The sequence below is a fragment of the Anabrus simplex genome, chromosome 2, assembly GCF_040414725.1.
Source record: "Anabrus simplex isolate iqAnaSimp1 chromosome 2, ASM4041472v1, whole genome shotgun sequence".
Classification (NCBI taxonomy): domain Eukaryota; kingdom Metazoa; phylum Arthropoda; class Insecta; order Orthoptera; family Tettigoniidae; genus Anabrus; species Anabrus simplex.
The window spans coordinates 194,470,766-194,484,124 of NC_090266.1; the positions used below are offsets into that span (position 1 = coordinate 194,470,766).

General features: G+C 38.6%; 1 protein-coding gene across 2 annotated transcripts in view; it reads right to left on the reverse strand.

Moving 5' to 3' along the window:
• The window catches only part of LOC136862737 (pyruvate dehydrogenase phosphatase regulatory subunit, mitochondrial), a 372,304-nt gene that overhangs the window by 298,051 nt on the left and 60,894 nt on the right, over positions 1-13,359 (reverse strand). For both annotated transcript variants that reach the window (XM_067138964.2, XM_067138965.2), the window contains exon 4: positions 5,224-5,460. In XM_067138964.2, coding sequence (XP_066995065.1) covers positions 5,224-5,460 — 237 coding nt within the window. The remainder of the gene's footprint in view (positions 1-5,223; positions 5,461-13,359) is intronic.

Sequence of the window (13,359 nt, forward strand, 5' to 3'; positions counted from 1 at the left end):
AGGAGCTAACATAATAATAATAATAATAATAATAATAATAATAATAATAATAATAATAATAATAATAATAATAATAATAATAATAATAATAATAATAATAATAATAATAAACATTATATATAAATAATATAATTACAATAATAATTATCATCATCATCACCACTATCACCATCTGTTAAAATTAAAGAATAATTACCATTATCATATCAAATTTAAGTACTCATCAGAATAATGAATACCACTAGCAGTAAACACCTTCCTCAGGTTGTTGTTGTTCGCACGGGCCAGATGGCCAGGCTGAATTGTAGATTGTTTTATGTGATATGGGTGAAAACTGTTATAATGGAGATACTGCTGATAGCTGGTGGGTTTGACGTGTACAGAGGTGTCGATTCTGTCATCCTGCAGATGAAGGTCAACATCAAGGAAAGTTCTTATCCCGCCCAACTGGCTGACCGCCAGATCTCCTGGGTCATAAACTCTGTCCCCAGACTCCCTAAACAACCTAACGCAGTACCCTTCATAACCACATATCCTGGTCTATACAAAATAAATCACATTTTACAACGAGCATTCTATCTTCTCCCACCCTCACCCTACACCTGAGATCTTACAAAAAGCCCTACAATCACTTTCTGGCACCCACCTAACCACAAAAACACTCTCACTAACTATAAACCATACCAACCTCCACCCACTTCTGGCTCTATCTCCAGCGAACACAACTGCTGTAAGACCTGCCATATATATACTCCAAGCACCACTTTTACCAGCAGCATCACCAACAAGTCTTACCCCATACAAGGTTGTCATGACTGTACCTCATCCAACATCATCTACAAGCTTCAGTGCAGGGTCTGCCCAGCTTTCTACATTGGCTTAACTAGCAACACCCTAACTAAAGATATATGCTGCCACCACAGTACCTGCAAAACCCCCAACATAGATCTTACTGTCGCCGTTCACAACAGGCACTATCAAACCAACCATGTTTGACGAGTGTTTCACAGTTAAAATACTCAAACATTTACCCCCCTACTTCCCACCCTCTCGCCCTAAAAGATTTCGAAGTTGGACGTCAACTGGTGCTTAGGTCCAAGGGAGCACCTGGCTTTAACATTAGATAACTGTGCCTTCTTTCCCTTCTCTTGTCTGTCTGTTCCCCAACTCCCCTCACCTCACACGTCTACTTGCTAACAATGATCATTATCATTCTATCCTCCACCAAGGAAGACTGCAGCCAAAAATTTTGAGCCCATGTATTTCTTTTATGTGTACTCTATCCACACAGTCTTACAGGGCAAGTCAATGTTCTCCATCTGTTTCCTAGATTTAACTCTCGAATATTTAACTTTGAAGCCATCACCTATAAATTATAATTAGAGAGAGGTATAGGTTCTTGGAAAATACAACCATAGTTTCTTTTTTGCTTTTAGGTGTACGTTAGCATCATTACAATTAAACCACACTGGCTAATATCAGAGAGTCATTTCGGTTCTAGGAAAAAAAAAAAAAAAAAAACACGCAACTTCTGAAAAGGTTCTGATGAACGATTCTTTAGTCTGGTCTCTAGACAGATACCCATTCTATATGGTTGCACCTACAAATCGTCTATGTGCTTCCAAGAACCTTCCCACCATAGCAAAGTCAAAAGATTCACAAGTACTCCACAAAAATGTTGGGTTGGTACCTCATTCCAAGCTTTAGAGTACCTATACCAAACCTAGATCACATTACAACAGATGCCTTACTAAAATGTGAGTGTGGTCTTAATGGTTTCATTTTCTTACATCAACAGTATTATCTATCACAAATTCCTACCTGAAGCATAAACAGTGACACCTAACACCACCCTTGGAATTACCTGAAATTCCTTTAATGTCTGAGAAAAAATGTCGAAGAGAAATTGTAGGCGGACTTCCCAAAAATGTCTATTATGACTGTTTTCAGAAGTTGATATGGTGTTTGGGGTGGTGTATTAGTGGAGGAGGGCAGTACATCAAAGGAAATAAAGCTAACAAACCCAGGAAAAGAATTAAAACAAGTTTGTTCATTTCTCTTAACAGTACTTGCCCACGTCATTTTTGTACCCCAATTTTGATAAGTAATTATTAAGGATTCTTATTTTGCCTGCATCATTTTTGTTGTCTCAAAGTATATTCTGCATCTTAGCAATAAAGTCAACCTCTGACATCACCACCAGCTGCAGTTTAGGGTTTTTCTTTTTTTTATTATGTTGCACCGACACTTATGGTCTTATGGTGATGATGGGATAGGAATCCCATTATATGATGGGGAAGGAATTGGCTGTGGCCCAACATTTGCCTGGTGTGGAAATGGAAAACCACCTTCAGGGCTGCCGACAGTAGGGTTCGAACCCACTATCTCCCAGTCCAGTCTAGTTTAACCTGGAGGAAAACTACATTCCGATCTTGGTGCCTGCAGCAGGCTGTTACCACAGATGCATGCTGCAATTCGCTCTCTGTAGTAGTGTGTTAAACAGTATAAAGTTCATATCCACAGTTCTTATGCGGAATGAATGGCAGCAGGCGATCACAAATTCACTCCAGGTGGCATGATTTGGAGACATTCTTCAGAATTAATGTGCCAATGGATAGTAGGAAGGTGGAATTTAATTTTGTGTGAAATGGGTAGGAAGAGATTCAGAAAAATGGGAATATCCAACTTGCTGGATAGTCTTTCAGATCATAACTTTGGAACGAGAAGGAATTCCACTCTTCTGAATGTGATGACTGGACGTCGGAGAGCAACAATGAACTGCAGAAGGGTTTCTTCAGTGCACATATTACCACCATATGACTTGCATTTTTGTGCTGTGTTCATAACATTAACGCATTACCTATACCGCCTACTTGAAACAAGTGCTAAAATGTTGCAGATCTACCGGTAAATGAAAAGCGTATCAATTTGAGAATTTGATTGCTGTTATTTTCTGTATAGGCCTATATAATATTGCAGTTGTGGAATACTGCAAATACGTACAGCATGCAATGCTTTGACAGAGATGACGTTTTTATTAACGAATGCCTGATCTGTAAATAAATGTTCAACGTTGACACAATATGGTCTTTTCACAGGTATCATGGTGATTTTACTTATTTTTATTGCAATTTCAAGCTTTCGAGAAAAATTCCACATAATTTACACAGCTTGATTTTAGAACAAAATATATGGTCAAAAGAGTGTGAAAATTACGTGGGCAAATACGGTAATTAGCCTAATAGAGAGTGTGTCCAGTGAGGGAAGGCCACAAGAGTTCAGACAATACCCAAAATAAACATTCATCTTCAATAATGGCAACTTACAGAGTTTGAAAGAGGCCATAGTGTGGGGTTGTATATTTCATACTGTCTGGTCCAAGCTCAATAGAAATCATGCCACTTTTATTTTTATTTTTTATTTTTTTGCTATTTGCTTTATGTCGCACCGGCACAGATAGGTCTTGCGGCGATGGGACAGGAAGGGCCAAGGAGTGGGAAGGAAGCGGCCGTGACCTTGATTAAGGTACAGCCCCAGCATTTGCCTGGTGTGAAAATGGGAAACCACGGAAAACCATCTTCAGGGCTGCCGACAGTGGGGCTCGAACCCACTATCTCCCGAATACTGGATACCACTTTTATTAAGACTATATCAGCAGCAGCTTCGCTTACAGTGCTAACATAACCACATGGCTTGAACACATATAGGATGATGATGCATAGTGTTTAGAAATGAATTTCACTACATTTTGACTGCAGATGAAAACCACACAGAAGTGCAGCAGAGACAAGGAGTAGGATCGTTCTGCCTTTACTGCTGAAAGCTACAACTTATTACACCTGAAGTCATCTGTTATGATGGTAAATTATTGGGATCAGTTGTGGCACAGATAATGAATTTACTACTGCTCGTCAACAATACCTGTGAACATGCTTGGAATTCATCATCATCATCATCATCATCATTATTTTCCATTTTCCTCGTCCAGCTCCTACCAGGTTGGGATGTTTATGGCACCTTTCCATCTTCTTCTATCCAAACAGGATTGCTCCTCCTTAACTGTGTTCCAATCCACGTTTCTTCTAATTATCTATTCTTAATCATTTTCAACCACCTTAGTCTGGGTCTCCCTCTTGCCCTCCTTCCTTCTGTCTGGGTTTTCATCATCTGCTTCAGCATCCTTCCCTCTTCCATCCTCTTAATATGTCAAAACCTTCTAAGGTTATCACCCTCCACTCTGTAAAAGATTTTCCACTCTGATGTCCTCATTTCTTACTATGTCTTTTCATGTCCTTCCTTTCATATTTCTCAAGATAGTTTCACTGGCCTGGATTTTATTCTCCTGTCTTTCTGTCAGTGTCCAGGTCTCTGCTGCATATGTCAGAACTGAGCAATAGTACATCTTATACATCACCTCTTTATATATCATTAGTACTTCCTTCCTTCACACCAGGTTTCTCACACTCTGGTAGAATATATATCGCTGTTGAAAACTTTCACCGACCTCCACATCCACCACTGGATCCTGCATCAGTTCGCTTTCCAAATACTTGAAGTTCTCCACAATTTCTCAAGGTTTTGTCCCTTTATTTTTATAACTACTTCCCCTTCCCGTCCTTCTCTAGTCAACACCATTGTCTTACTCTTTACCACACTGATTTTCCTTCCATAATTTTCTATAATCTCACTCAACATGTCGAGTTGCCCTTGTGCTTCCTCTGCTTGCTCCCCACACTACATTATCATTTGCAAACAGCATTAGCTTCAACTTGCTGTCACAAAATTTTACCTTTGACTCCTTCACAATTTCATCCATAACCATTATAAATAACAGTGGTTACAGCACACTTCCTTGTCATAGATCATTCCAAAACCACTCTGGCCTCCCCCCCCCCCCCCCCCCAACACATTTGGTGCAACAATTTTTGTTCATTACTTGCTCATATTCCATCATTTGCTTTCCAAATCCTTTCTGTTGCATTACTTTCCATACCTTTGCTCTGGGTACACTACCATAAGCTTTTTCTAAATCAAAGAATGTTATCACTATATCTCTTCCATATTCCCAATGTTTTTTGGAATATGGAAGAGATATACTTGAAACCATCTTCCCAAATCAGTCAACTTTACTGAATCCATTGATTATACTTTATATAAATTAGTAAACTCGAAATTTAAAGAGATAAAATGAAGTCAAAAGACATAATACACATTAGCACTTACCAGGAGTCATTGGATCAAGACCAGAAATTGGCTTCGTATGGAGATAATAATGCTCACATGCATGAAGTGGAACTTTTACATATGGTTCACTCATTTTGCCAATATTTCGAGCCCAGAATCCTCCACAATTTACAAAATATTCACATTCAATCAGGCCTTTACTTGTTCTGACAGCCGCAACCTTTCCATCTTGATTCAAAATCTGTTCAACACCGCAGTTTTCTACAACCTTCACACCTTTAAGGAGGAAAACAAAAAAGGAATTAGTACAATTAATAAAATACTTTATTTTGGTAAACAAACATAATAAATATTACACCACATATAGCAATGACAATGTTTATGTATTTATTTATTTATTTATTGGTGACAAAAGGTCCCATGAGCCTCTGGCTCGTGATAGGGACAATACAGTACATACTTTTTTAAGGCAATACAATAATTAAATTTCATATACAATGGCTTTTCTGTAAAGTGACAAGTACATTTTTTTAAATTTTTTTTTTTTACATGTTAGGATCATAGTTTTTCAGAAGTATATTCAGATATTGCATGGCTGTAATATACTAAATATGGACAATATATATATATTATTGTATTAATTAAAGCAAGTTATATAGAGATTATATTATGATATCTATAATAGAGTCATATTCCTTCAGTTTTTTCTTAAAACATATAACCGATTTAGAGTTCTTTATAACAGGAGGCAACACATTATATTCCCTAAACATTGATGATTCTATGCCTTTCACTCCGTACTTTACTGAATTAGAGTGAGAGGGATACATCCTTAATGATCCTCTAGTTTCATATCCATGAATTTCACTAAAATGGGAGAAGTTAACAGTAGAATGGGTTAATTTCCTGTCTAGCTTATACATAAAGACTGCTGATGAAAATGCAATTTGTTTATGGAAAGGGCAGAATATTTGACTCTGAAAAAACTTCATGTGAAGGTTTGAGGAAGGGGAATCCATACATGATTTTGATGGCTCTTTTTTGTAGGATTTCCAAATTATTAATGTAATCTTTCCTACATCTTCCCCAAATAAAGCTTGCGTATGTTAGATGTGAGTGGATCATTGCATAATATATACACTTCAATTGTTGATGAGAAAAATTACTGTATCTTAATCTGTGCATTATTCCTATCAAAGGGGTAATTTTGCTGATTACATAATCAATATGGCTTTTCCAGGAAAGTGTTGAGTCTAATATTATACCAAGATACTTAGCTGAGTTGACTCGCTCTATTACTTGGTCCTTTAGGATAACAGTGTTAGCCGCTGTTATCTTATGGGCTGTTTTATGAAAGATTAAGTGTTTTGTTTTAGTCACATTTATGATCATTTTTTTAGATAAAGCCCAGTCCGATAACTTGTCCAATTCACAATTTATGTCTTCCATAATTTGCGTTTCACATAGTCCTTTGTAAGTTATTAAGATATCATCAGCAAATGTATACATAATTTTAACATTAATACTTCCTCCTCTGGACTTTTACAACTAATCAGAAGAATAAAAGACAGTATGGTAACAATTATTAACAAACACACTATAACTAGAAGTATAATTATAAAACCAAAAATACAGTAGGCCATTGCATATTTCCCTTCACAGGTGGCATGGCTTTACTTTTAATTCTCCTTTGCTTCTTCTTGGAAATGTTTCCTTCGACTGCATGTTTTCCCAAAATCCTGAATAAGTGCATGAATCTTTCCTTTTTTTTGAGTTGTTTAATGTCGTACTAACACACTGAAGGTTTTCGGCAACGCAAGGATGGGAAAGGTCTAAGATTGGGAAGGAAGTGGCTGTGGCCTTAATTAAAGTACAGCCCCAGCATTAGCCTGGGGTGAGAATGAGAAACCATGGAAAACCATCTTCAGGGCTACTGACGACGGGAATTGAACCCACCATCTCCCAAATGTAAGCTCACAGCTAAGCGACCCAAACCGCACCACTAGCTCGCTTGGTAATTGCATAAATCATGTTTAACTCATGTATATAGAAACATACACAATGAAATATGAAGCAAGATAACAGATATGTATCAAGAAATTATCAATATACTATATTTGTTTTTATTAAGCTTATCATCATCCAGCATGTGCTGTATCCATCTCAAGGATATTATGGGAAAAGACCTCTTTGCATATCTCCTACACTCATATAGAGTGCTCCCATGATGATGATAATGACTTTTAGGGATACTGGAGAAGGGCACATGAATCAATCTGACATATGGAAACAGAAGTGTGTGCCAGAAAACTAGTGAAAGGGAATAAGAATACCAGCCTTTAACCCACTGCCATCTTAACATTATCTCAGAGACGTAGTCAGCCGCCGAGACTGAAGAACCGGACCACTTCTCAGAGATGTGCTGAACTTTGTCACGATTTGGTGTCAATAATTTGGCATGATACAAATATATGACATTAAAGTAAAATATATGACAGTTTTTTTGCTGTTCTACAGTATAGTCTTCCTTGAACATCTCTGGAGAGAGGTAATATCAATACTGTTGTTTGATCCTTGGAGATTAGGCGGAGTGTCTTCTGCTACTGGAGTTCCTTGTCAAAATGCAGCCATCTGAGCATAAACAAAAACTTTACGATGATAAATGGTTTGACACAACTAATGATGAAATGAAGGCTTACTTTGCACTATGCATTATTATGGCTCAAGTAAAAAAAGCCCTCAGTGAAAATAAACTGGTCAAAGAGGAGTATTGTTGAAACTCTGTTGTGTGCTTCTTATTTCAAGATTTATGCATTTTTGTGATAATGAAACTGTAGGCGCAAGTGATAAGCGAAAAAATAAGAAGCATTGCGGAATACCTAAATAACTGATTTCAGTCCATTATACTATGATACTTATAATAGAGTATATTGTACATAGCATCTTCCATTTTAAATTGGTATTCTGTGTTATAGATATAGCTAATAATTCTAGAATTCAATGGGTTAAGGAGGGGGACAAAAAAAAAAGTGTCTGATAAATATAGAGGAAACACACTCTTATCACCAGTGCCAAAAATACTGGAAAGGATATGAGAGAGGAGAATGAGAAGAAAGGTGAGTTGCAAGAGAAACAGTAAGGCTTTAGAAGTGGAAGATCTACAGAGGAACCAATCTTCAGCATGGGGCAATTAATAGAGAAAAAAATTGGGAATGTCTAAAGGGGCTGGGCATGACATTCGTAGATCTAACAAAGGGATGCGATATTGTTCCCAGGAAGAAGGTTTGGAAAACCATGGACAAAGTGAAACTGGGTACACAAACTGTAGATATGATGCAAGCAATGTACAACTGCAGCAGCAGTTGGAAAGACGGAATGGTTTAGAAATGAAACTGGACAAGACAGCGGAATCACCTATTTTGTTTCTAATAGTTATGGACAAAATAGTAAAGGAGACAGAGGGAACATTTGGGAATAGGGAGATGAATTTACTACTGCATGTAGACAATGTTGTAATCTGGGGAAAAAACAGCAAACAAGTACAACAACAACTTGATGTAATGAATTTAAAAATTTGAAAAGTATGGCATGAAAAGCAGCGCAGAGAAAAGCAAGACCGTGGCGATACCAAGAGGAGAAAGACAATGGAAAGGCATTGTGAAAATTGGTGGTCAAAACCTTGAAATTCTTGATAGTTTCAAATACCTTGGCAGTGAATAAATGTACAATACAAGGCTGGACATGGAGATTAGCAAGAGGGTGCAACAGGGCACTGCATTCTACCAGAATATTAAAAAAAACATGTCTGGAATTAGGATGTACAAAGGAAGTGTAAAGAGATAAAATATATTATGCACCCATATTGACTTATGCAGCTGGGATCTGGACAAGAACATGTAGAGAGGAGAGTAGAATTCAAGCCAGTGAAATAAAATACCTAACAAGTATGACAGAAAAGACAAGACAGATTGAGAAACAAAAATGTGAGAAAGGAGGTTAGAATGGAAAACCTAAATGAGAGATTTGATAGGAGTAAACTAAGATGGACTGGGCGAGTTGGCCATGCGGTTAGGGGCGCACAGCTGTGAGCTTGCATCCGGAAGATAGTGGGTTCGAACCCCACCGTTGGCAGCCCTGAATGTGGTTTTCCGTGGTTTCCCATTTTCACACCAGGCAAATGCTGGGGCTGTACCTTAATTAAGGCCACGATTGCTTCCTTCCCACTCCAAATCCTTTCCTATCCCATTGTTGCCATAAAACCTATCTGTGTCGGTGCGACGTAAAGCAACTGGCAAAAAAAAAAAAAAAAAAAAAAAAAAAACTAAGATGGTTTGGACATGTAAAGAAGATGGAGGAGAAAAGAATACCAAAACAGATTACGAAGATGAAGTTCGAGGGGAAAGAGAGCAAGAGAGAGACAAGAACAGTGCAAGAAGAAGAAACCTGGACTAGGACAAAATGATAGAAGAGGAGTGGTAGAAGGAGAGAGGAAGGTGGAGAAGTGCCAGAAATGCCCCAATCCAGCAGGATGATGATGATTATCATGACTAAGAAAGAAGACAAACCCTACGGATGCCTGACTGGGAGGAAGCAGTGCTTGATCATATGGCTCAGATGATGCGCTTTGTTGCTCGTCAAATGGGTGTCACATACAGTACTGTTTGGAAAGTGCTGGGCTGAGTGACTCAAGACGGTTGAGGTGCTGCTGGCCTTCTGACCCCAACTCTGCAAGTTCGATCATGGCTCAGTCTGGTGATATTTGAAGGTGCTCATATACATCAGCCTCGCGTCGGTAGATTTACCGGCATGTAAAAGAACTCCCACAAGACAAAATTCTGGCACCTCGGCGTCTCCAAAAACCGTAATTATTATCATTATTATTATTACACTTTGGAAAGTAATGTGGGACAACAACTGCACCTTTACTACCCTCAGAAAGTTCACGCACTGATCCCTGCTGACTTCGCACTGAACGTCATGTCTAGTCAATGCTTACTGCAGCACTGTATGGTCGACTGTCACCTTACTGCATATGTGCTTTCACCAAAGAAGCCTTCAGAAGAGATACGATTCTAAATAGTATGAACAGGGCTAATGAGAATTCCGACCCAAAAACTGCGAGGGACCCTCAAGACAGATTTGGAGTGGACATACGACAGCCTGGCTCCTTGGCTTAATGGTCAGCGCAGTGACCTTTGGTTCAGAAGGCCCCAAGTTCGATTCCTGGCCAGGCCAGGGATTATAACCTCATTTGGTTAACTAAGGGTAGCTTGGGGACTGGGGGTTAATTGTTAGTCTTAATACACATTTTCATTTACATACAACACATTACACTACAAATCACTAGAGACGCAAGTATACCAAATACATTTCTTCACACAGGGTTAGCATCAAGAAAGGCACCTGGCTGTAAAACTGAGCTAAATCCATACAGAGTGCCGACCCTAGATAATTGGGAAAACACAAGGAAGAAGATGTGGGCATAGTAGATGGGTACTGAACAGGCCCCTTTCTTCTTCCACCTCACTCAATACCATAGGAGTACACTGTGTTTGGACCATATCCCACTTGTTGTTTGTCAATGCTTGTGAGTTCAACATGATGGCACTCCACACTTCTTTTTGAGCACTGCTCACAAACACCTTATCCTCTTCAGTGGCATGCCCGAGGAATTCTCGGGTGGCGCACGCTTGCCCATAACGTCACCGCCCGAGAAATTAGTGTTTAGTTGCAGTGTTAATTTTGCAATTGCCCAATTTCTCGCGATTGGTAATCTCTTTGAAAAATCTTTTCCAGCAGTCTCAGCAGATGGCCAGAGGGTTTCCAGCTGTATTCATAAAGTCTCTGGTCTAAAATATGCCTTATCTTCTCTACTTTTCATATACAATCTCAGGCCAGCTAATGGGGTAAACAGAAATGGCAGGTGTGAAATGGAAGAGATGTTTGTCTGAAGACAAAATAAGAAACTATATCAAAGATGAATCTGTAAGTGACATTAGTATTTCTGATAATAGTGATAATGATTCTATTGATTCTTCGGATGATGACCTTCTTAATATTTCTAGTGAAAGTGAAGATGATATTACGTCACAAGCTAAAGTAATGGTAGGAGATGTTGAACATACATTTGTGTGGAAAATGTGTAAGCCTGGGGATAGTGTAACCTAATATAATTCCATTTACGAGAAATCCTGGTGTTAGGGTTGGATTATTATCAGAGGTGAGTGCGATTGAATGTTTTGAACTGTTTCTAGTGGATGAAGTTGTAAATTTGATAGTGACCGAAAAAAATGTGTATGCCAAAAGTGCATTGAAAAACTTGTAAATAAATATCCGCATATAAGAATACAGTTTTGGAAAGAAACAAACTGTTATGAAATTCGGCAGTTTATTTCGTTAGTGTTGTTGGTGAGAATAATACAAAAGACTGAAATAAAAATGTATTGGTCACAGTACAGTATTCTCAAAACACCAATATTTTATGAAACCATGTCACAGGCCTACCGTGAAAAAAGTGTAAACAGAGAGTAAAGTAAGTTTTTATTAACATTGAATAATATATTAATGTGTTCCATTAATAATTGTTATTCATTCCTTGCTTTCTAAAAATAAATAATTTCCTCCAGAAAAACCTCACCACTCTGGCACAGGAGGTCTACCAGAATCTGCCACTGAAGGGATTAATCCAACATTCTCAGGCAAGTGGAAAGGAAAAGGAGGTCATGTTGTGTGGCCAGCTTGTTCGCATGATCGGACTACAAGACTTCTTCTAGTAGGGTCACGTGAAGAGTCTTGTCTACGAGACTATAGACTAAAGAGGACCAACTGACAAGAATTCTCATGGCTTAAGACATCGTTAGAACGACATCCGGGTTGTTCGACCAGACAAGCCAGACATTACTGCAACATTATCATGCCCGAATTGAAGCTGGGGGACGATATTTTGAACAGCCGATGTAAATATCTTCATTGTGTGTTTATTTTATTTTATTAGCTTCCTGAAAATTATCAAGACTGTCACAAGGAGAAAGCATAACAAAGACACATAATATGATTAGACAATTGGTGACAAATGATCAGAAAATAATAGAAGAGATCAAGAACAATAAGACAGCATATAAAACTGGGACAGATACCTTAATATCCAAGATTGCAATTTCTTTGTAGGTAAATAAAGATAATTCATATCCACACAGAGATTCATAAGATTTTATCACAGGAACACCCTATCTAAGATACATATTCAATTTAAAATCTTGGGAAGTTCACTTCAAAGGAACCTATAAACAGTACTGTCAATTAGACTTCACAACAAAGTATGTTCCAAGGTTAAGATCTTGGAAGATTTTTGTAGTTTCATCACCAATAATAATAATAATAATAATCCACAGCCTGTTTCCAGTCATTCGACCGGGTTAGGAATGGAATGAATGAAGCCCCCATCTAGCGGCGAGGATAGGAATTGTGCCAGCTGCCAAAGCCTGTCGCACTCCTCTGGGGCAATGATTAATGACTGATAGATGAAATGAAATGATATTGGAGAGTGTTGCTGGAATGAAATATGACAGGGAAAACTGGAGTTCCCAGAGAAAAACCTGTCCCACCTCCGCTTTATCCAGCACAAATCTCGCATGGAGTGACCGGGATTTGAACCTCGGAATCCAGCGGTGAGAGGCCGGCACGCTGCCACTGAGCCACAGAGGCTCAATAATAATAATAATAATAATAATAATAATAATAATAATAATAATAATAATAATAATAATAATCATCATCATCATCATCATCATCATCACCATCACCATCATCATCATCATCATCACGGTCACCTTGCGTGGGGGTTTAGCTCTGAAGTGAGTAAGAGCTAGGCATAACCCTAAGTGAGACACTGGGGAGGGGGCCCTCAACCCTGACATGGCGTGTCCCAATGGCCGATAGGGAAAGTTTCTGTAGATATGCAAGACAGGTGCGAATAAGCCAATTTAGCAACCGCGGATCAACAGAGGTAAAGGGAAAAACAGTCAACAGCCTCACAGGCAGAAGAGGACATAACCTAATGGCAGAGACGACAGAAGAGCCAACTCCTCAAATCCACTTCCCGTCTGACTTGCAGCAAGCGGCAAAGTGGACAGCATTTGATCACCAGGGGCCTATCCCACAAAAGTATGGTCTTGT